The 24712-nt window shown below is 53.2% G+C and overlaps 1 protein-coding gene across 1 annotated transcript; it reads right to left on the bottom strand.

Moving 5' to 3' along the window:
* Positions 1-223: 223 nt before the first annotated feature.
* LOC140204917 (ras-related protein Rab-35-like) lies at positions 224-15797 on the bottom strand. Its single transcript, XM_072271873.1, has 6 exons — positions 15620-15797; positions 8207-8257; positions 7667-7790; positions 3437-3561; positions 3029-3153; positions 224-2360 (listed from the first exon to the last, which is right to left on the bottom strand). Exons 1-6 carry the CDS (start codon positions 15672-15674, stop codon positions 2232-2234), a joined length of 609 nt encoding a protein of 202 aa, XP_072127974.1. The 5' UTR covers positions 15675-15797; the 3' UTR covers positions 224-2231.
* Positions 15798-24712: the final 8915 nt, after the last annotated feature.

Raw genomic sequence — 24712 nt, 5'->3', positions numbered from 1 at the left:
CGAGTGAAACAGTGAGGGGCAGATCAAAATCACTATGAGTGGGAAATCAGGTGCACGGGTTACGGTGAGGGGTGCACGGTGTGGGGTTACCGGTGTTACAGTGAGGTGTGGGAGGGTACTGGTGTTAGGTATGTGTCAGTGACAAAGCGAGTGTTATGGGGAGTGTTAGTGTTACAGTGAGGGGTGTGGGAAATCTGTGTTGGGGTGGGGGATCAGTGTTACAGTGAGGGGTGGGAGGGTACTGGTGTTAGGTGTGTGTCAGTGACAAAGCAAGTGTTATGGGGAGTGTTAGTGTTACAGTGAGGGGTGGAGGGTACCGGTGTTAAGTGTGTGTCAGTGACAAAGCGAGTGTTATGTGGAGCATTAGTGTTACAGTGAGGGGTATAGGGAGTATCGGTTTTACAGTGAGGTGTGTGGGAAATCTGTGTTGGGGTGGGAGGTATTGGTGTTACACTGGGGTAGGGGTATCGGTGTTACAATCAGGAGTGTAGGGAGTATCGGTGTTATGGTGAGGAAGAGTCAGTGTTACAGTGAGGTGTGGGGGAAATCTGTGTTGGGGTGGGGATATCAGTGTTACGGTGAGGGGTGCAGGAAGTATCAGTGTTGCGGTGAGGGATGAGGGAGAGTATTAATGTTACAGTGAGAGGTGCAGGATCTGTGTTGGTGGGGGGAGGTATCAGTTTTACAGTGAAGAGTGAGGGGGTGTTGGTGTCACAGTGAGTGTTATGGGGCGTATTAGGGTTATAATGAGGTGTGTGTGTTTAGTGCTTGAGGCCACACACACTGTTAGACCTGTGTCATTTCATTCACCCTCCCAGTGCCTTTTTGGACCCTGGTGGGCAGGATTTAGTGAGACCCCACACTGACTCACCCTTCTCACCTAAATTCAGACCAGTGCAAGGCCAGGTTGATGACTAAAAACCTTGTTGCCTCCCGTTCTGGAACCATGGAGAAAGGTGAAACCTCTGCAAGATAAGCCTGTCTCCCATTCCTGGGGTCTCATCAACTCCCCCCACCATCCGGAGGTGTTCCCCAGTTGGTCTGGCACCCATCTGGCATCTGGCATTCATCAGGCAGAGGAATTCCAATTAGGAATTACTGCCTCACTCCACTACTGTTGGGGTGGAACGGGGCGCACTCTCGGACACTGGGGAACCCACCAAATGCTAAGGCGTAGGGCATTAGGACCTCGGGGTGCCTAACAAATGCAAGTGATGTGGACATTTGGCCCCTGGGAGGAAACCCGAGGAACACTACAATGCCTTTTATGCTAGGGAAGCCTTGCCAGATGGAACAGTTGTGGGCATTAGGATCCCCTGGAATTCAGAGAGGGTACTGGGACTCCACTCAGCATAATAGTGCAGACATTTGAACCCAGCAGAACTAATAGAGCAAAATATTTCATGTTTGGACCCTGGGGAGCCCACTGAATACACCCACGTGGGCACAGAACAAAATACTGCAAGAATTTAGACCTTAGGAATGCTGCGGACACTTGGACCCTGAGGAATCCACCGAGCACAATGCTGCAGACATCTAACAGGACCCTGGGAAACCCACTGAATGTGCTCATTTGGGTCTTAGTGCCCATACCGCAAGCATCTGGACCCCACACTGTGGACATCTGAATCACGGGGAACCCAGTAAGCTCAATCGTGTGGCGGAAGTCCAAAAGCAAACCCTGTCAGAACCCACTCAATACACCGCAGACCAACAGGATCCGGAGAAATCGCTAAACACACAATCATCCAATAAAATCCCAATAGCCCATACATCACTGGCCAGTGTAACCAGTTAATACAGATCAATTGGACTTAAGGGATCCAGTAATTACAGGACTAGCCAATAGGATCCAGGAAAATCCAGTAATTACAACACTTAAGTAGAGAACCCACATGGGGTACAGCAGTAATTACAGAACTAGCCAATGGGATTTGGGGAGATCTAGTAATTACATCAACGAGCTAGAGATCTCTGAGGATCCAGTAGTTACATCACTGATTGATAGGACCCAGGAAAGGATCCAGTGCAAATGCACACACACACACGCACACACACACACACACACATCAGTACGGGCATTAGGACCTGGTGGAGGTGGGCAGGCCCAGACAGTACCCCTGCCTGTTGGGTGAGCTGCAGAGGGCTGGGGTCAGGTGTGCTGGCTCCCCTGGGTCCACCTGCTACCACCCCAACCCGTGCCGCTCCCCACCCACCCCTGGACACTTGGATCAGCAGCATTTCTTGACGGCAGGCTTCTTCTTGGGCTTGTTGATCTTCACCACCTCGTTCTGCTGCTGCAGGCGTGCCAGGTTGTCCTTCTTGCACTTTAGCACCATGAAGGTGACCGCGTTAAACATCTGGGGGTGGGGGGAAAGAGAGCAGTGCAGGGAGATGGGAGGAGGATGTGTGGTTAGGGCAGGGAAGGAGAGAATAGGTTCATTTTCCCTTGGTAACTGACTGCCCCCCACCCCATCGCCTATCACCATTCCCTCCCTCAATAAATGCCCCCCTCCCCTCTCCCCCCACCATTAACAGCCCCACCCCAAAACACGATCCATCCTCCAATGCCAACCATCTCATGCTCAGTAAAACCCACCCTCCTGGACCCACCCTTCTGTGGGTCACTACCCGTGGGAGAGCATCACGAGGGCATTGGAGGGTGAGGCAAGAGCCACAGAGGGGGACTCGGAGGGAAAGGGGAGAGGGTCTCAGGGAGAAAGAGGGGGTGGGGGACTTACAGGGGAGAGGTTGGGAGAGAATGCAGAAGGAGAAGAAAGGATCTGTGTTGGGGGGGAGAATCCAATAGGGGAAGAAGGGGTCTGGGCAGGGGAGGGAGGGGGGGAAAGAGGAGGGAGACGGGGAGGTGAGGAGGAGGAAGGGGAACTGGGAAGTGGGGAGGGGGTGGAGTGGTGAGAGAATCTCAGGAAGGGAGCGAGAGGGTCCTGAGAAAAAGTGTGATGTGAACCTTCACTTCCCCTCTTCCCACCACCCAAGCCGTCCCCCACAGCCCGCCTGTTCCACCCACCTCCTCCACGTTGGTGTTCTCCTTGGCACTGGTCTCGAAGAGACGAATCCCCACCTGGTCGCAGAAACGCTTCGCGTCAGCGTATTCCACCTGCCGTGCTAAGGGGTCCTCGTTCTTGTTCCCCACTGAGGGTCCGAGGGAGACAGAGAGAGAGAGTCAGAGAATGAAGGAGCCCAGGGAGAGCGTGTGGTGGGGAGGGTGGGAGAGAATGTGGTGGGGAGGATGGGAGAGAGCGTGGTGTGGGGGGGAGGGGGAAGGGGGAAAGAAGAGGAGCATTGAGGAGGAAGGGACAAGGGAAGTGCAAGGGACCAAGAGGTGGGAGAGGTACGAGATGGGGGATGAGGGAGAGGAGCTCCAGAGAACCAACCCCCTTTCCCCCACCTTTGTAAGCCCGCAGAATTCCCTTACCCAGGACCTTGGAGACGGTGTCGCAGTTCTGACTGATCTCGTGCAGCCACCTCTTGACGTTGACGAAGGACTCGGGGTTGGTGACATCATAAACTATGATCACCCCATGGGTGTTGCGGTAATACCTGAAAGAGTGATGTTTGTGGGTGGGGAGACACAGGTTGGGGAGTAGTCAGCAGCCTGCCAGACACATCGTCACACGAACCCCACCAACCTCTTCACCCCCTGCCCCCGCCCCATTCTGTCCCACTCTCCCTCGCTCATGCCGGGAGATCATTCCTACACATTCGATCATGCGCTCCACCTCTTCTCAGTCCAGGGGCACTGAGCTGGGACGTGGTGCTCTAGCTCTGAAAATCTGGACAGGAACATTTTAGATCCTGAGCAACTTTCAGTCTAGTAAGTGGGAACACAAATTACCAGGAAAGCTTGGGAGAAAGTTTTAATATCCCAAGTTGCTTTGACAGTCTAATAAGTAGGAGAGCAGGAGATTACAGAAGCTTGAACAGGGGTTCCCAGCCTTTTTTAATGCCTTGGACCCCGACCATTACCCGAGGGGTCTGAGGACCTCAGGTTGGGAACCCCTGCTTGAGAGAAACAGTAACAACCCTGAGGGGTTTAGACAGTCTAGTAAATGGGGAGATTACAGAACTAAGATCGCTAGATAGTAGCATACACAAAACGCTGGAGGAACTCAGCAGGTCATGTGGAAGTGTATAAACAGTTTACGTTTCGGGCTGAAACCCTTCTTCAGGACTGGAAAGGAAGGGGTAAGACACCAGAATTAAAAGGTGAGGGGAGGGCAGGGAAAAGACTAACTAGAAGATGATAGGTGAAGTCAGGTGGGTGGGAAGGGGTTGGAGAAGAAGGAATCTGATGGGAGAGGGAACCAGGAGATAATAGGCAGATGAGAAGAGGTACTGTAAGAGGCCAGAGTGACGAATGGAGGGGGGGGGAGGAAAATTATTTTTTTTACCGGAAGGAGAAATGGTTATTCATGCCATCTGGTTGGAGGCTACCCAGGTGGAATACAAGGTGTTGATCCTCACCCTGTGGCAAAAGAGGAGGCCGTGGACCGACAAGTTGGAACGGGAATGGGGAAAGGAATTAAAATGGTTGGTCACCAGGAAATTCCACTTTTGGCGGATGAAGCGGATTTGCTCGATGAAGCAGTTCGCCAACTTGCATTGGGTTTTCACCAACGTAGAGGAGCACTGGAAACAATCCCAACTGATTTGCAGGTGAAGTGCTGCCTCACCTGGAAGAACTGTTTGGGGCTCTGAATGGAGGTAAGGGGAAATGGGCAGAAGTAGCTTTTTGGTTGCTTGCAGGGGTATGTACCAGAAGGGAGATCAGTGGGGAGGGATGAACAGAGAAGGAAATCACAGCACCTCATATTTTCTGTGAAAAGCAGAGAGTGAGGAGGAGGTAAAGATGTTTGGTGATAGGATCCCATTGAAGGCAGCGGGAGTTGTGGAGATTGATGTGTTGGATGCGGAGGCTCATGGGTGGTAGGTAAGGACAAGAGAAACTCTATCCGTGTTAAGGTGGTGGGAAGATAGGTGAATGCAAATGCAGGGAATGCAGGTAAGGACAGCATCAATGGTGGAGGAAGGGAAATCCTGTTCTTTGAAGAAAAGAAGGACATGTCTGATGTCTTGGAAAGGAAAACTGTACCCTGGGAACATATGCAGCTGAGAGATAAACTGGGAGAAGGAAAAAGCATTTTTACAGGAGACGGTGGGAAAAAAGTATAGTCAAGATAGTTGTGGGAATCGGTAGGTTTATAGATGTTGGTAGACAGTTTGTTTCTAGAGATGGAGACAGGGAAATCGAGAAAGAGGAGGGGGTATCAGAAATGGACCATGAATTTAAGGGCATGGTGGAAGTTACAGGCAAAGTTGATGAAATTAACAAGCTCTGCATGGGTGCGTGAAGCAGCATCAATGCAGTGGTCAATGTGGCAGAGGAAGAGTTGGAGAGTACCACCGGGGAAGGCTTGGAGCATGGACTGTTCGACGTAGCCAACGAAAAGGCAGGCACAACTGGGGCCCACACGGTGCCCATGGCTACTCCTTGAATCTGGAGGAAGTGGAGGAGCCAAAGGAGAAATTGTTGAGGGTGAGAAACAGATCTGCCAGATGGAGGAAGGTGGTGGTGGAAGGGAGCTGACTGCGTCTATTCTTGAGAAGGAATCAGAGGGCTTTAAGGCCTTTTGATTGGGGAGAGAAGTGTAGAGGGACTGGACACCTATGGTGAAAATGAGGGAGTCAGGGCCAGGGAATTGAAAGCCATTGAAGAGATCGAGAGCACGGTGAAGTGTTGCAGACGTAAGTGGGATGGGACTGAACTCTTCCCGCCTATATCTGAAGGCAGTACGTTGGGAGAGCAAGTGATCAGGAAGCTGGAGTGAGAGATCGACAATACGGTGTGGGTTGACGGTATGGAAGTGGGGAATAGCAAATAAACAGGAAGCTGGAGTGAGACATCAAAGACCCTGAGGGGTTTCTACCATCTAGTAAACTGGGAGAGCAAGTCATCAAGGTACAAAATGAGACATCCAAGATATGAGAGGTTTTGACAGTCTGGTAGGCAGGAAGTGCAAGTAACCAGGAAAGACTGGGGGAAACATTACAAGATTGGGAGGGGGGCTGCATCCTAAGGTTGGGAAGTCACGTCTCAGCTTTACAGAGCTCTGGTGAGAGCGCACCTGGGGAACGGGGGGCAGTCCCATTCTCCTTATTCAAGGTGTGTTAAAGCCTTGGCAGGGGTTTTAGAGGAGGGAATGGTGCAGTTAGTCAGCAGCACGGCACAGGGAAGGCTCTCAGCCCCTGTCTGTGCTGACCCATTTTGCCCCACCTACACCAATCTCACTATCCCACCAGTCTCTGCCTCACCAATTTAAGTATCTAAATGTTTCACAAGTAGTGATCATCTCTTATTCTGCCGAGTTCCAGACATCTCTGCTCTTTGTGTGACCCTTCCCAACCTCCTTTCTGTCTCTCTCATTCAGCCTCTGCCTTCTAGTTTCAGACTTCTCTACCTTGGGGGAGTGGGGGAAGGGGTGAAGAACCACCCATCCTGTCTACAACCCCTCAGACCAACACACAAGGCACTGGAGGGACTCAGCAGGTCAGGCAGCACCTAAGGAGGAAGTGTGCAGTCAGCATTTCAGACCGAGACCGCTCCACCCAGTCTGAACACAGGCTCTCGTATCTTGTCTGCTCCTGTTGGCTTTCCCCTCGGCCCCTTTCCGCTCTGGGGAAAACAGTCTCAGCCACTCCAATTCCTGCTAAGATCTAAGGTGCTCGAAAGCCAAGTAACATCCTGGTGAATGTCCTCTGCCACCAGTCAGCTCAAATGGCCCACGTTGACCAAGATTCCCATCTAAGCTTGTCCCATTTTCCCGTGTTCGGCCCATGATCTTCCAAAGGGTGAGCAGCTTCAAATTCCTGGGCATCAACATCGCAGAGGATCTATCCCAACACTTTGATGCAATCGTGAAGACTCTACTTCATTTTGAGTTTGAGAAGATTTGGTATGACACCAAAAGACTGTAGCAAATTTCTACAGAGGTATGTTGAAGAACATTCTGTCTGGTTGTATCACCGTCTGTTATGGAGGCTGCAGAGGATTGTAGGCATGTCACTGGCACAACCCTCCCCACCATCGAGGACATTTGCAAAAGGCAACATCACCTTCTGGGATGCTGCCTTCACCCTCACTGTCTGGGACATGCCTCTCCTCGTTGGAACCCACACTCAGTATCTCCATTTGATCCTGGGAATGCATGATGGGACAGTGTGGAGACAGCTTCATTCTGTCTGACCCCAGGAGTGTGTGATGTGATTTAGAAGGAACTTGAGAGGCAACCTTTTCACCCAGAGTTGCCAGACAGGTACATTATCAACACTGGAAAAAAAACTTGGACAGATACATGGATATGAAAGGTTTAGAGAGATATTGACCAAACGTGGGCAATGGGTCTAGCTTAGGTGAGAATCTTAGCTGGCATAGACTGTCTGGGGCAAAGGGCCTGTTTCCCTGCTTTGTGACCCTGTGGCTCAGTACAATGGAGATTGAGCTCTCCCTGCTCATCGAGGCTCCTCCGCACCATCCCCCTGCGGACAGCCCAGCTGGATCTGAAGTCCCCTCGTGACTAGAAGACTGTTATCACACAGCCTCAGATTTGAGGAGAGAGGCTGGGAGGGCGGGGTGGGGGAAACTTACGTGGAAGTGATTGTCCGGAACCGCTCCTGGCCAGCCGTGTCCCAGATCTGCAGCTTCACCTTCTCCCCGTTCACGTCCACTGTCCGGATCTTGAAATCCACTCCGATTGTAGTGATGTAGCTGCCTGGTGAAGGCAGGGTTCAGACAGGGAGGGAGTTATTGGTGAACAAGACACACTGCCCCCACTTCACACACTCCTCTGGGACCAGAGCAGCAGCGTCGGGCACACTGTCCTCTCCTCCTACCCTCCTCCCCGCTCCTGGACCTGGTATTGGACACACCATCCTCTCCCCTTACTCTGGGAGTGGGCATGGGCACACTGTCCTCTCCTCCTACCCGCCTGGACCTGGTATTGGACACACCATTCTCTTCCCTTATTCTGGGAGTGGGCATCGGGCACACTGTCCTCTCCCTCCTTAGGGACTGGGCGTTGGACACGCTGGTCTCTCCTTCTCCACCCCAACCTCTGGGACCAAGCTTCGGTCTCACTGTCCCCTCCTCCCCCAACCCCACGAGGCAATTTCCCGCAGGCTGTCCTACCTGAGAACGTGTTGTCAGCAAAGCGAAGCAGCAGACTGCTCTTTCCCACTCCTATTGAGAAAGACATCAAAGTAAATGAATTTCTGTCACATGCGATACTCGGCAGTGTGTAATGGGACAGTGTGAATGAGCTTCACTCTGTATCTGACCCTGAGAGTGTGTCATGGGACGATATAGATGAGATTCAGCCTGTGACCCCAGGAATGTGTGATGGGACAGTGCAGGAGGAGCTTCACTCTGTGCCCAACTGCAGTAATGTGTGATGGGATGGTGCGGATGGTGTTTACGTGGTTTCTGAGCTGTGTGTGGATGTATGTTCTCCCTGTGAACAGGGTGCTCCTGTTTCTTCACGCACTCTGGCACAGTGGGGTGCATTGGGTGCTGTGGATCGTCCTGTCTGTGGACAAAGGGAGGGAGGAAAGAGGGAAGCCAGCAATGACAGCTTGGATTTGATTGGGGATTTACAAGGGTACTCTCCCTTCCACCTCCGCACCCCCCAAACCAGCCTCGGTGTCTGATACAACTCAGACTCGGAGTTGTCAGCTCTTCCCGATTTCCCACCCTTCCTTCCCGAAGAAACTTCCCGTTTACCCCACCAATTGTCTGACGCACAGTCCGCGCCTGCCCGCGGAGTCTGACGCACAGTTCACCTACACCTGAGCACACACACACGGGGTATAAATGCAATTGGAGAGTCACCGATCCAGTTCACTCCCAATGAACCCCACCCCTTCCCAAACAAAAGAAGATCTGCAGATACTGAAAATCCAAGCAACATACACAAAATGCTGGAGGAACTCAGCAGGCCAGGCAGCATCTGAGGATAAGGATTACAGTGGACGTTTCAGGCAGAGACCCTTCATCAGGACTGGAGGAGTCAGAGTGTAAAAGGAGGAAGGAAGGAAGAACCACAAGGTGATAGGTGAAACTGGGAGGGAGGAGGGGTGAAATAAAGAGGTGGGAAGTTGATTGGTGAAAGAGGACTGCAGAAGGGGGGTGGGGTCTGATAGGAGAGGACAGGAGGCCATGGAAGAAAGAAAAGGTGGAGGAGCACTAGAGGGAGGTGATGGGCAGGCAGGGAGATAAGATGAGAGAGGAAATGGGAGTGGGTAATGGTGAAGGGGGGGGACATTAATGAAGTTCAAGAAATCGATGTTCAAGCCATCAGGTTGTAGGCTAGCCATATGGAATACAAGGTGTTGCTCCTCCAACCTGAGTGTGGCCTCATTGAGGCAGTAGAGGAGCCCATGGACTGACATGTCCGAACGGGAATGGGAAGTGGAAGTGGAATTAAAATGGGTGGCCACTGGGAGATACCGTATTTTCTGGCAGATGGAGCGTAGGTGCCCACCCCTTCCCATTCACCCCCACCGTCTGCACTCCCAGTGGGACCTCACCCCCTTCCTGTTTACTCCCAGCACCCGCACACAGCAGGAATTTGACCCTGGACAGTCTCACGCCCGACTGTGAAAGGAGGCGGGTTGGGCTCAGGGCTAGTAACCCCATCCCGTAGAAAGCCAGAGCCACAGACAGAAGCACCACAGACCTCATTGCTGGGATAGAAAGGACGGTGTGGTCAAAGCAGAAACCACAGGGCCGATCAGCCTCCTTACTGGCCCAGGAAAGGAGTCTCTGGTGAGCTGCTGACGGCGGCCTATGGCCCAGTGGGGGATGAAGCAGTACAGTGCAGGCAGGACTAATCACCATAAAAAGAAACAACTAAATTGGGCAAAAGAGGGATAGTGAGGTAGTGTTCATGGATCACTCAGAAGTATCGATGGCAGGTGAACAAGATGGTCACCACCAGTCAAGGCACCAAAAATAAAGCAGGGAATTTATGTCACAGTGGTGTACTGGGTAGCAGAATGGCATTACAGCGCCAGTGACTGGGGTTCTATTCCGCCACTGTGTAAGGAGTTTGCACTTCCTCCCTGTGGGTTTCCTCCGGGTGTTCCAGTTCCCTTACACATTCCAAAGAGAAACTGCGTACGGTTAGTAAGTTGTGGGCATGCTGTTTCGGCACCACAAACATGGCATCCCTTGTTAACTACCCTAGCACATCCTCGGACTGTGTTGGTCATTGATGCAAACGACACGTTTCACGATGTTTCGATGTACGTGTGACAAACAAAACCGGTCTTTGCTTTTGTTGTACAAGATCCTGAAGAAGCCCCATTTGGGGTATTGTTTTCAGTTTTGGTCACCTTGCTGCAGGAAAGATGTTACTGAGCAGAAAGCATGCTGAAAAGATTCTCAAGGATGTTGACTGGATTCGGGGCTGGTCTGCAGGGAGAGATTGCAGGGACTCCACCTGGAATGCAGGAGATTGAGAAATGACCTGACAGAGATATACAAGATCACGAGGGCAGAGACAGGGTGAAGGTACAATCATTTGCCCGAGAAGCAGTTTCGAAACACAAGGCAAGGCAGAAGAGAAGAGGCGAGAAATTACAAGGAAACACAGTGAACAATGGGAAGAACTCACTGGGGAACAGTCAGCAGATGAGACTAGCTCATTTGGAAACACAGTCGGCAGACAGGACGAACTCACTGGGAAACACATTGAGCCGATGGGACAGACTCACTGAGAAACTCCATCACAGATGAGACTGACTCACTGGAAAACAGTCTGGAGAAAGAACAAACTCACTGAGAAACTCAGTCAGCAGATGGGACACACTCATTGGAAAACTCAGATCGTACTTGCACTGCAAAATACAATCGGCAGACAGGACTACACTAGGAAACTCAGATTGTACTTGCACTGCAAAATACAGTCGGCAGACAGGACTACACTGGGAAACTGAGATCGTACTTGCACTGCAAAATACAGTCGGCAGACAGGACTACACTGGGAAACTGAGATCGTACTTGCACTGCAAAATACAATCAGCAGACAGGACTACACTAGGAAAATCAGATCGTACTAGCACTGCAAAATACAGTCGGCAGACAGGACTACACTAAGAAACTCAGATCGTACTAGCACTGCAAAATACAGTCGGCAGACAGGACTACACTGGGAAACTGTCAGCAGACAAGGCTAACTCACTGGGAAATTGTCAGCAGACAAGACTAACTCACTGGGAAACTGTCAGCAGACGGGACAAACTCACTGGGAAACACATTGAGCCGATGGGACAGACTCACTCGTAAACTCAGTCACAGACGAGACTGACTCACTAGAAAACATAGTCTGGAGAAGGAACTAACTCACTGGGAAACACTGTTAGCAATGTGACAAACTCACTGGGAAACACACTGAACCGATGGGAAGAGCTCACTGGGAAACTGAGTCAGCAGACGGGACTAGCTCACTGGGTAACAATCGGCTGATGGGAAACTCAGACAGATCGTACTAGGACTGCGAAATAAAGTCAGAAATGGGACAAACTCGCTGGAAAACACAGTCAGCAGATGGGACGAACTCATTGTGAAACACAGTCAGTAGATAAAATGAACTCATTGTGAAACAGCAAGGAGATGGGAAGAGCTCAGTAGGAAACACAGTTAGCAGATTGGACAAACTCACTGGGAAATGGACAGCAGATGGGATTAACTCCCAGGGAAACAGTCAGCAGATGAGACTAATTAACTGGGAAAGAGTCTTCAGATTGGACGAACTCACTGGGAAACAGTCTGGAGATGAAACTAACTCACTGGCAGCAGGCAGGACGAACTCACTGGGAAACAATCAGCAGATGAAACTGACTCACTGGGAAACACAGTCAGCAGTGAGCAAATGGGACCAAATCACTGGGAAACAGTGTGGAGATGGGATGAACTCACTGGGAAACAGCGTGGAGATGGGATGAACTCACTGGGAAACAGTCAGCAGACGGGACTAACTCACTGGGAAGCAATCGGCTGATGGGACTGACTCAATGTCAGAAGATGGGACAAGCTCACTGGGAAACACAGTCAGCCAACAGGACTAACTTACTGGGAAACTGTCAGAAATGGGGTTAACTTACTGGGAAACACAGTCAGCAGATGGGACTAACACACTGGGAATCAATCAGCTGATGGGACTGACTCCATGTCAGAAGATGGGACAAGCTCACTGTGAAACGCAGTCAGGCAACAGGACTAACGTACTGGGAAACTGTCAGAAATGAGGTTAACTTACTGGGAAACGCAGTCAGGCAACAGGACTAATGTACTGGGAAACTGTCAGAAATAGGGTTAACTTACTGGGAAACGCAGTCAGGCAACAGGGCTAACGTACTGGGAAACTGTCAGAAATGGGGTTAACTTACTGGGAAACGCAGTCAGGCAACAGGGCTAACGTACTGGGAAACTGTCAGAAATGGGGTTAACTTACTGGGAAACGCAGTCAGGCAACAGGACTAATGTACTGGGAAACTGTCAGAAATGGGGTTAACTTACTGGGAAACGCAGTCAGGCAACAGGGCTAACGTACTGGGAAACTGTCAGAAATGGGGTTAACTTACTGGGAAACGCAGTCAGGCAACAGGGCTAACTTACTGGGAAACTGTCAGAAATGGGATTAACTCACTGGGAAACACAGTCAGCAGACGGGACTAACTCACTGGGAATCAACCGGCTGATGGGACTGACTCAGTGGGAAACAATCAGAAGATGGGACAAGCTCACTGGGAAACACTGTCAGCAATGGGATGAACTCACTAGTAAATATAATAGATTGGACTAACTCACTGGGAAATACATTCAGCAAATGGGACCAATTCAGTGGGAAACAGTCAGCCAATAGGACTGACTCACTGGTAAACACGCTCAGATAGGACTAACACACTGCGCAATACAGTCTGCAGATGGGACGAACTCACTAATTCACTGGGAAACAGTCTGCAGATGGGATGAACTCACTGGGAAACAGTCTGGAGATGAGACTAACTCGCTGCGAAACGCAGTCAGCAGATAGGACGAACTCACTGGGAAACACAGTTATATGGGACTAGAACTGTGAAATAGAGCCAGTAGATGGGACTAACTCACTGGGAAACTGTCAGAAGGACAAACTCACTGGGAAACACACTGAGCCAATGGGACAGACTCACCAGGAAACTCAGTCACAGGCGAGACTGACTCACTGGTAAACACAGTCTGGGGAAGCAACTAACTCACTGGGAAACACAGTCAGCAGATGGGACAGATTCACCGCGCAATACAGTCAGCAAATCAGACGAACTTGCTGTGAAACACAGTCAGCAATGGGATGTGCTCACTGGGAAACGGACAGCAGATGGGATTAACTCCCAGGGAAACAGTCAACAGATGGGACTAATTAACTGGGAAAGACAGACCTCAGATTGGACAAATTCACTGGAAACAGTCTGGAGATGAGACTAACTCACTGGCAAACCATCAGCAGATGAAACTGACTCACTGGGAAACACAGTCAGCAGTGAGCAGATGGGACCAAATCACTGGGAAACAGCATGGAGATGGGATGAACTCACTGGGAAATAGTCAACAGACAGGATTAACTCACTGGGAAGCATTCAGCAGATGAGAAAAACTCACTGGAGAACTGCTCGCAGATGAAAATAATTCATTGGGAAACCCAGTCAGCAGACAGGACTAGCTCAATGGGAAACACTGTTAGCATTGTGACAAACTCGTACGGCCAGATTTGGGAACAGCTTCTTTCCAACTGTGATAAGACTGCTGAATGGATCCTCACCCGGATCTGGGCCGTACCCTCCAAATATCCGGACCTGCCTCTCGGTTTTTTTTTTTGCACTACCATACTTTCCCTTTTCTATTTATGAATTATAATTTAAATTTTTAATATTTACTATCAATTTGTAATCCAGGGAATGCGAAGCGCAGAATCAAATATCGCTGTGATGATTGTACGCTCTAGTTTCAATTGTTTGGCAACAATAAAGTAAAGTAAACTCACTGGGAAACAGACAGAAGATGGGATGAACTCACTGGGAAACACATTGAGCCAATGGGATAGACTCACTGGGAAACTCAGTCACAGACAAGACTGACTCACTGGAAAACATAGTCTGGGGAAGGAACAAACTCACTGGGAAACACAGTCAGATCATACTAGGACTGTGAAATACAGTCAGAAATGGGACAAACTCACTGGGAAATAGTCACCATATCAGACGAACTCACTGTGAAACACAGTCAGCAGATGGGATGAACTCACTGGAAAACTGCAGATGAAACTAATTCAGTGGGAAACAGTCAGCAGATGGGATGAACTCACTGGGAAACAGCCTGGAGATGAGACTAACTCACTGTGAAACCCAGTCAGTAGATTGGAAGAATTCATTGGGAACAGTCAGCAGATGGGACAAACTCACTGGGAAAAACACTGCCAGCAGACTAGACTAATTAAATGGGAAACACAGTTGGCAGACGAGACTAACATACTAGGAAACACAGTCAGTATATGGATTCACTCACTGGGAAACACAGCCTAAAAATGGGACAAACTCACTGGGAATTAGCCAGCCCATGAGCCAAAGGGTCTTTTTCCCTCCTGTGAGACTTGTCCACATAAATCCCCAGTGCACTCTTTCCATTTTAGCAACATCTTTTTTACAGCATGCGACCAAAACTGAACACAATATTCCAACATCTCTTACAACTGTCCTATGACCCCAAACTCCTGTACTCAGTGGCTGGACTGACGAAGGCCAATATGCCAAGCTCCTTATTCACCACCCTGTGATGTCTGGGTTTCTCTCTTCTGCAACAATCTCCGGGGCCCCGGCATTCACTATGAAAGTCCTACCCCGGTTGGCTCTTCCAACGTGTAACACCTCAAACTTCATTGAATGAAGCTGCATTTGCCATTCCTCAGAACACTTCCCCAGCTGATCTAGATTCCCTGTAAACGCTCATAATATTTCTCACTGAAGCAGCACCAATTTTAATGCTGTGTTTAAATTGCTAAGCATGCCTTGTACAGGTAGACATGACAAAAGGCCCAGCATCGAGCTTTGGGAAACACCGCCAACCACCGGGCCTCCATTCCGAGAAACATCCTTCCCATGCAGCTTCCTACCGTCCAGCTGGTTGTGAGTCCAGTTTGCCAGAGCCGGTGTGATCGAGGATCATTCTCTCAGACTTCCTCGTCTCAGACTCTCTCCCTCTCCTTCCTCTTTACCCAAAATGATACACCTCTCTACGCCCTCCCACTGCTCAAGCACTTTCATTTTCCCTCGCTCCTTCCCTTCCTCTCTCACCTCTTCCCCCTCTAATCTCACTATCCTACCCTTTACTTTCACTATCCCACCCTCTAATCTCGCTATCCCACCTCCATCTCCCTCTCATCACTCCCCCTCCTCACATCTCTGTCCCCTCCACCCTCCCTCTCCCCCTTACCACCTCCCCCCAATCATCCCCACTTCGTCCCCCAACCATTACCCCCTTCCCCAAACCCTCCCCTCCTTCTTCTCTCACCGCTGTCTCCGATGATGAGCAGTTTGAACAGATGGTCATAGTCCCTGCCCGCCATAGGGTGATCCCCGGGGCCGCAGGCCCGGGCCTCCCCTCCCTCCCTCGGCGGGTGCCGCCACTGATTCCGCTGTCCCGCCGTCCGCCGTCCGACGCCCGTCCGTCCCTCCGCCCTCCGCTGGGCGCTGACGTCAACGCGCCGAGTCACCATCCGCCGCGGGGCCCGGACGTCTGCGCGTCGTCTGCTCAGTCCCCTGACGTCATGACGCTGCCTTCCGTCGGCCGCTGGCCCCCAGCACTGAGGGGCAAACAGGAGGCGCTTGGCTTCACGGGTTACCATGGAAACATCGACTTGGTCCTCCCGGAGACTGCGCCTCCTCGGCGATGGGATGCCAGGCGGAGGGACGGAGGGGTGTGAGAGGTGAGATGGGGAGGCTAGGGAGGGAGGAAGAAGGTAAGGAGCACTCACAACACGCTGGAGGAACTCAGCAGGTCGGGCAGCATCAGTGGAAAAGATCGGTCGACGTTTCGGGCCGGAACCCTTCGTCAGGATCGTAGGGGGAAGGGGCAGAGGCCCTGTAAAGAAGGTGGGGAGAGGGTGGGAAGGAGAAGGTAAGGAGGGAGTGAACGATGAGGAAGGAGAGAGCAAGAATCCGAATCAGTTTATTTTACCATTGACATAAATAGTGAATTTTGTTGTTTGTGGCAGTAGTACAGTTACATGCCTAACAAATCATTTTGTTAAAAATAGAAAAAAAAGTTAATAAATACTGCAAAAGACGAATAATGAGGCAATGTTCATGAGCTGTTAAGAAATGTGATGACAGAGGGGAATAAGCAGTTTATGAACTGCTGAGTGTGGGTCTTCAAGCTCCTGTACCTCCTCCTTGAAGAAGGCCTGTCCCAAATGGTGAGGGACTTACTTAATGATGGAAGCCACCTTCTTCAGACATCACTTCGTGAAGATATCCTTGCTGCTTGGGAAGGGCTGTGCCAGTGATGGAGCTGTCTCAGACTACAACCCTCTTGTGATCCTGTGCATTGGCCCTTGCCTATCAGTCTGCGATGCTCTCTGCCGTATTCCTGTAGAAACTTGCTAGAGTTTTTGGTGACATACCGGATCTCCTCAAACTCCCGATGAAGTCGAGCCACTGACATGCTTTCTTCACGATTGCATCAATTTTTTGGGCCCCCGATAGATCCTCCGAGATGTTGACGCCCAGAATTTGAACCCGCCCACCCCTTCGCCTGCTGACCCCTCCATGGAGACTGATGGGTCTTCAAAATTGACTACTACTACTACGACGACTTCCACTCAGTCCTAGGGTTCCGGCATCGGGCATGATGACGGACTCTCCACTTCTCCCTCTCCCTCATCAGTGTGTTCAGTTTATCTACATTAGCCGCACCGCTGTCTTCTAGGAGCATGTTGACCATGGTCTTGGGAGGACACCCAGGGTTCATCCTCCCATGCTTGGGCTCCCATATGATGACTAGGGTGGCAGGTAGCTCGGGGTGGCGTAGACAGTGCCCCGCTAGTTGCGGTCTTCTTGCCTTGATTTTAGTGGTGGGCATTGGTAAGTCGTCATAGAGCTCGGCGTTCATCATGTGCTGTTGCCCACTCACGTCAAGAGCCATCCGGAGCATTCGTGTATAGCAACCATCTAGAGACTTTCGCATAGTCTTGGTGAGTGTCCATGTCTCGCATCCGTATGAGAGAATGGACTCTATGACTGCTATGAAGATCCTCTTTTTAAGCCCTCTGGTCAGATTTGACTTCCGGATTTCCTTCATGTTGTTCATAGCCCTCCACGCCAGTGCCTTCCGTATCTTTACGTCCTTCTCCAAACTCATCATTCTTGACTCTCCTAAATTGAGATTCTTGATATTTACAAGGATGTTGCCTTATGGGAATAGGTTGACTGAACTTGGCCTCTTCTCCTTGGAGCAACGGAGGATGAGAGGTGACCTGATAGACGTGTATAAGATGACGAGAGGCATTGATCGTGTGGATAACCAGAGGCTTTTTCCCAGGGCTGAAATGGCTAACACAAGGGGGCATAGTTTTAAGGTGCTTGGAAGTAGGTACAGAGGGGATGTCAGAGGTAAGTTTTTCACACAGAGAATGGTGGGTGTGTGGAATGCACTGCCAGTGACAGTGGTGGAGGCAGATACAATAGGGTCTTTTAAGAGACTATTAGGTAGGTACATGGAGCTTAGAAAGATAGAGAGCTATGTGACCGGGAAATTCTAGGCAGTTCCTAGAGTAGGTTACATGGTCAGCAGAACATTGTGGGCCAAAGGGCCTGTAATGTGCTGTAGGTTTCTATGTTCTAAATTCCCACTTCCTGAAGTTCACACTCCATTCCTTGGTTTGGCAGACACTGACTACAAGTTTGTTTTGCGACACTACTCAACCAGCCAATCTATCCTATTCCTCTATGCTGAGGTTCTGACAACGACAGTGTCAAATTTATGCCTGAGCTGTGCCTGGCCACATAGTGATGAGTGTGGGGAGAGTAGAGCAGCCGGCTAAGTACGCCTCCTTGAGATGGGCAAATGTCGAAAATCAGTGAGGGGGAGATGATCCACACTGTCTGTGATCTCCCGAGGAGGATGTCAAGGATTCACTTGCAGAGGCCCAGGTTTTGGAGTTTGCAGATTAGTACCGAGGGGATGAATGTGTTGAACGCTGAGCTGTAGTTAATAAACAGCAGCCTGATGTAGGTATTGTTATTGACCAGGGGATCCAGGGTCAAGTGGACAGCTAGTCAGATTGCATCCACTGTAGACCTATCGTGGCAATAGGCTAATTGCAATGGGTCCAGCTCCTGGCTTAGGCGGGAGTTAATTCTAACCCCTCAAAACACTTCATCACAGTGGATGTGAGTGCCACTGGGTGACAGTCATTGAGCAGCTCACCCTGCTCTTCTTGGGCACTGGTACGATTGTCGCCCTTTTGAAGCAGGTGGGAACCTCAAACCACCGTGGTGTGAGAGATTGAAGGTGTCTCTCAACGCTCCCAGCAGTTGGTTGGCACAAGTTTTCAGTACACCGCCCTACCAGGTACACCAGCAGGGCCTGACGCCTGTCCTACCAGGTACACCAGCAGGGCCTGACGCCTGTCCTACCAGGTACACCAGCAGGGCCTGACGCCTGTCCTACCAGGTACACCAGCAGGGCCTGACACCTGTCCTACCAGGTACACCAGCAGGGCCTGACACCTGACGCCTGTCCTACCAGGTGCACCAGCAGGGCCTGACGTCTGATGCCTGTCCTACCAGGTACACCAGCAGGGCCTGACGCCTGACGCCTGTCCTACCAGGTACACCAGCAGGGCCTGACGCCTGACGCCTGTCCTACCAGGTACACCAGCAGGGCCTGACACCTGACACCTGTCCTACCAGGTACACCAGCAGGGCCTGACGCCTGACGCCTGTCCTACCAGGTACACCAGCAGGGCCTGACACCTGTCCTACCAGGTACACCAGCAGGGCCTGACGCCTGTCCTACCAGGTACACCAGCAGGGCCTGACGCCTGACGCCTGTCCTACCAGGTACACCAGCAGGGCCTGACACCTGTCCTACCAGGTACACCAGCAGGGCCTGACGCCTGACGCCTGTCCTACCAGGTACACCAGCAGGGCCTGACGCCTGACGCCTGTCCTACCAGGTACACCAGCAGGGCCTGACGCCTGTCCTACCAGGTGCACCAGCAGGGCCTGACGCCTGACGCCTGTCCTACCAGGTACACCAGCAGGGCCTGACGCCTGACGCCTGTCCTACCAGGTACACCAGCAGGGCCTGACGCCTGACGCCTGTCCTACCAGGTACACCAGCAGGGCCTGACGCCTGACGCCTGTCCTACCAGGTACACCAGCAGGGCCTGACACCTGACACCTGTCCTACCAGGTACACCAGCAGGGCCTGACGCCTGACGCCTGTCCTACCAGGTACACCAGCAGGGCCTGACGCCTGACGCCTGTCCTACCAGGTACACCAGCAGGGCCTGACGCCTGTCCTACCAGGTACACCAGCAGGGCCTGACGCCTGTCCTACCAGGTGCACCAGCAGGGCCTGACGCCTGTCCTACCAGGTGCACCAGCAGGGCCTGACTCCTGACGCCTGTCCTACCAGGTACACCAGCAGGGCCTGACGCCTGACGCCTGTCCTACCAGGTACACCAGCAGGGCCTGACGCCTGACGCCTGTCCTACCAGGTACACCAGCAGGGCCTGACACCTGTCCTACCAGGTGCACCAGCAGGGCCTGACGCCTGACGCCTGACGCCTCTCCTACCAGGTACACCAGCAGGGCCTGACGCCTGACGCCTGTCCTACCAGGTACACCAGCAGGGCCTGACACCTGTCCTACCAGGTGCACCAGCAGGGCCTGACGCCTGACGCCTGTCCTACCAGGTACACCAGCAGGGCCTGACGCCTGACGCCTGTCCTACCAGGTACACCAGCAGGGCCTGACGCCTGACACCTGTCCTACCAGGTACACCAGCAGGGCCTGACACCTGTCCTACCAGGTACACCAGCAGGGCCTGACACCTGACGCCTGTCCTACCAGGTGCACCAGCAGGGCCTGACGTCTGATGCCTGTCCTACCAGGTACACCAGCAGGGCCTGACGCCTGACGCCTGTCCTACCAGGTACACCAGCAGGGCCTGACGCCTGTCCTACCAGGTACACCAGCAGGGCCTGACGCCTGTCCTACCAGGTACACCAGCAGGGCCTGACGCCTGACGCCTGTCCTACCAGGTACACCAGCAGGGCCTGACGCCTGACGCCTGTCCTACCAGGTACACCAGCAGGGCCTGACGCCTGTCCTACCAGGTACACCAGCAGGGCCTGACACCTGACGCCTGTCCTACCAGGTACACCAGCAGGGCCTGACGCCTGTCCTACCAGGTACACCAGCAGGGCCTGACGCCTGTCCTACCAGGTACACCAGCAGGGCCTGACGCCTGACGCCTGTCCTACCAGGTACACCAGCAGGGCCTGACACCTGTCCTACCAGGTGCACCAGCAGGGCCTGACGCCTGACGCCTGTCCTACCAGGTACACCAGCAGGGCCTGACGCCTGACGCCTGTCCTACCAGGTACACCAGCAGGGCCTGACGCCTGACACCTGTCCTACCAGGTACACCAGCAGGGCCTGACACCTGTCCTACCAGGTACACCAGCAGGGCCTGACACCTGACGCCTGTCCTACCAGGTGCACCAGCAGGGCCTGACGTCTGATGCCTGTCCTACCAGGTACACCAGCAGGGCCTGACGCCTGACGCCTGTCCTACCAGGTACACCAGCAGGGCCTGACGCCTGACGCCTGTCCTACCAGGTACACCAGCAGGGCCTGACACCTGACACCTGTCCTACCAGGTACACCAGCAGGGCCTGACGCCTGACGCCTGTCCTACCAGGTACACCAGCAGGGCCTGACACCTGTCCTACCAGGTACACCAGCAGGGCCTGACGCCTGTCCTACCAGGTACACCAGCAGGGCCTGACGCCTGACGCCTGTCCTACCAGGTACACCAGCAGGGCCTGACACCTGTCCTACCAGGTACACCAGCAGGGCCTGACGCCTGTCCTACCAGGTACACCAGCAGGGCCTGACGCCTGACGCCTGTCCTACCAGGTACACTAAATGGCCTGACGCCTGACGCCTGTCCTACCAGGTACACCAGCAGGGCCTGACACCTGACGCCTGTCCTACCAGGTGCACCAGCAGGGCCTGACGCCTGTCCTACCAGGTACACCAGCAGGGCCTGACACCTGACGCCTGTCCTACCAGGTACACCAGCAGGGCCTGACACCTGTCCTACCAGGTACACCAGCAGGGCCTGACACCTGACGCCTGTCCTACCAGGTACACCAGCAGGGCCTGACGCCTGACGCCTGTCCTACCAGGTACACCAGCAGGGCCTGACACCTGACACCTGTCCTACCAGGTACACCAGCAGGGCCTGACGCCTGTCCTACCAGGTACACCAGCAGGGCCTGACACCTGACACCTGTCCTACCAGGTACACCAGCAGGGCCTGACGCCTGACACCTGTCCTACCAGGTACACCAGCAGGGCCTGACGCCTGACGCCTGTCCTACCAGGTACACCAGCAGGGCCTGACGCCTGATGCCTGTCCTACCAGGTACACCAGCAGGGCCTGACGCCTGACACCTGTCCTACCAGGTACACCAGCAGGGCCTGACGCCTGTCCTACCAGGTACACCAGCAGGGCCTGACGCCTGACGCCTGTCCTACCAGGTACACCAGCAGGGCCTGACGCCTGACGCCTGTCCTACCAGGTACACCAGCAGGGCCTGACGCCTGACGCCTGTCCTACCAGGTACACCAGCAGGGCCTGACGCCTGACGCCTGTCCTACCAGGTACACCAGCAGGGCCTGACGCCTGACGCCTGTCCTACCAGGTACACCAGCAGGGCCTGACGCCTGACGCCTGTCCTACCAGGTACACCAGCAGGGCCTGACGCCTGACACCTGTCCTACCAGGTACACCAGCAGGGCCTGACGCCTGACACCTGTCCTACCAGGTACACCAGCAGGGCCTGACACCTGACGCCTGTCCTACCAGGTACACTAAATGGCCTGACGCCTGACGCCTGTCCTACCAGGTACACCAGCAGGGCTTAATGCCTGACGCCTGTCCTACCAGGTACACCAGCAGGGCCTGACGCCTGACGTCTGTCCTACCAGGTACACCAGCAGGGCCTGACGCCTGTCCTACCAGGTACACCAGCAGGGCCTGACGCCTGACGCCTGTCCTACCAGGTACACCAGCAGGGCCTGACACCTGACACCTGTCCTACCAGGTACACCAGCAGGGCCTGACACCTGACACCTGTCCTACCAGGTACACCAGCAGGGCCTGACGCCTGTCCTACCAGGTACACCAGCAGGGCCTGACGCCTGACGTCTGTCCTACCAGGTACACCAGCAGGGCCTGACGCCTGTCCTACCAGGTACACCAGCAGGGCCTGACGCCTGACGCCTGTCCTACCAGGTACACCAGCAGGGCCTGACGCCTGACGTCTGTCCTACCAGGTACACTAAATGGCCTGACGCCTGACGCCTGTCCTACCAGGTACACCAGCAGGGCCTGACGCCTGACGCCTGTCCTACCAGGTACACCAGCAGGGCCTGACGCCTGACACCTGTCCTACCAGGTACACCAGCAGGGCCTGACGCCTGACGCCTGTCCTACCAGGTACACCAGCAGGGCCTGACGCCTGTCCTACCAGGTACACCAGCAGGGCCTGACGCCTGACGCCTGTCCTAACAGGTACACCAGCAGGGCCTGACGTCTGATGCCTGTCCTAACAGGTACACCAGCAGGGCCTGACGCCTGTGAGGGAGGGAAGGAACGTGGGAGATAAGGGATGAAGGGATTGGAGAACAAGGGAGGTGGCTGAGGGAAAGGGAGGAATGTTGGAGAGGGGAGGAGTTGGTTGAGGGAGGGGGAGGGGGTTGGAGAGGGGAGAGAAGAGGGAGGTGGGAGGGTGGGAAGGAATGTGTGAGATAGGGAGAAAAGGGTTGGAGAATGGAGGAGATAGCTGTGGGAGGTGGGGAAAGGAGGGAGAGGGAGTGAAGTGGGAAAAGGAGGGAGAGGGAGGGAGGTGGGGAAAGGAGGGGGATGGGTGGGGGAGAGAAAGAGGGAAGGAAGGGAGGTGCTAGATTGAGAGATGCTGGAGAAAGAAGGTGATGAGAGGGAGGTGTGAGGGGTTCGGAGTGACGGGGAAGAAGCTGAGGTTGCAGAGGACAGGGCAATGTTGAAGCATATTCCCCGGTGGGACAGTGCCTGCACATCATGGTCCCCCCACCTCTCAGGTGCGACGTGCCTTAGTGGGGGTAGTTTGGAGGGCGTTGTTTGTGAGGAGGAGTCCAGCTAACACTGATCTGCCTGGAGATCGAGGGTCTCACAGCCCTTCAGCCCAGCTGCTCCGTGCTTACCCACCCACACACCATCCTGTTCCGTACCCCTCCCTGTCTCCAACACCCCCTCTCAGACAGTTCGTTCCAGGTTCCAACACCCGCTCTTGGGGAAAATATTCCCCAACCCTCCCTCTAAACTTCTCCCCCTCAAACCCTCTGGGTTTAGTCGTCAACTGGGGAGAGGTCCAGCACCCCCTTGCTGATGTGTACGCCTCCTCTGCTGCAGGGAGAACTGACCCAGCCTCTCCCCTCGTCCCCCAGGCAGCCACAGTGCTGGGGTATGCCCTCTCTACCCCTGTCCAGCGGAGCCACCCCCTTCCCGTGGTGCGAGGATCAGAACTGCGCTCAGTGCTCCAGCTGGGGTCTGACCCATTGGGCTGTAGTGTTAGGGCATCACCTCCCCGCTCTTGTTTTCCAAGCCCCACTGATGTTTGGCAGGTGTCCTCATACCTTCCTCACTGCCTCACCTGACTGTGCTGCCATTTTCAGGGGTCCTAGAATATGTACACCATGGTATCTCTGTTCCTTGATTGTCCCCACCATTCACGTTGTGTGTCCTACCTTTGTACACCAAGGTCCCCCTGTTCCTTGATCCTCCCCAGCTTCTCAAAGGGCAATCAGGTATAGGGAATAATGCTGGCACATTGCTCACCTTCTCAAAGGGGATGAGGGATAGGTGATAAATGCTGGCAAGTTCTCAAATTCTTGATGGCTGATCAGGGATGAGCGATAAATGCTGTCAAGTTCACCAGGCCCTTAAGTACTGACACCACCGTCCACCCCCCACACCCAAGCTGAGATGCTATGTATAACCCGGACGTGCAGAAAGGCTGATTGGCTGTTTCTGGGCACCACTCCCTCCCACTGACTCACTCCATCACAAGACAAAGGTAAAATAATTTTATTGAGATGACTGCTTATTAAAGAAATATGTGTCTGTGTATAAATGACATCAGGAGCTGCATAATCCAGTGGCATTGAACCCAATCCATCAATAATATTATAATAATAATCAATTATGATAGACTCATTCCACCGAGATGCAACACAGAGCGTCATAGGAAGTCATTCCTGCCTGTGGCCATCAAACTTTACAACTCCTCCCTTGGAGGGTCAGACACCCTGAGCCAATAGGCTGGTC

This window comes from Mobula birostris, chromosome 11 (genome assembly GCF_030028105.1).
Source record: "Mobula birostris isolate sMobBir1 chromosome 11, sMobBir1.hap1, whole genome shotgun sequence".
NCBI lineage: Eukaryota > Metazoa > Chordata > Chondrichthyes > Myliobatiformes > Myliobatidae > Mobula > Mobula birostris.
This window is presented reverse-complemented; position numbering and strand designations above follow the sequence as displayed.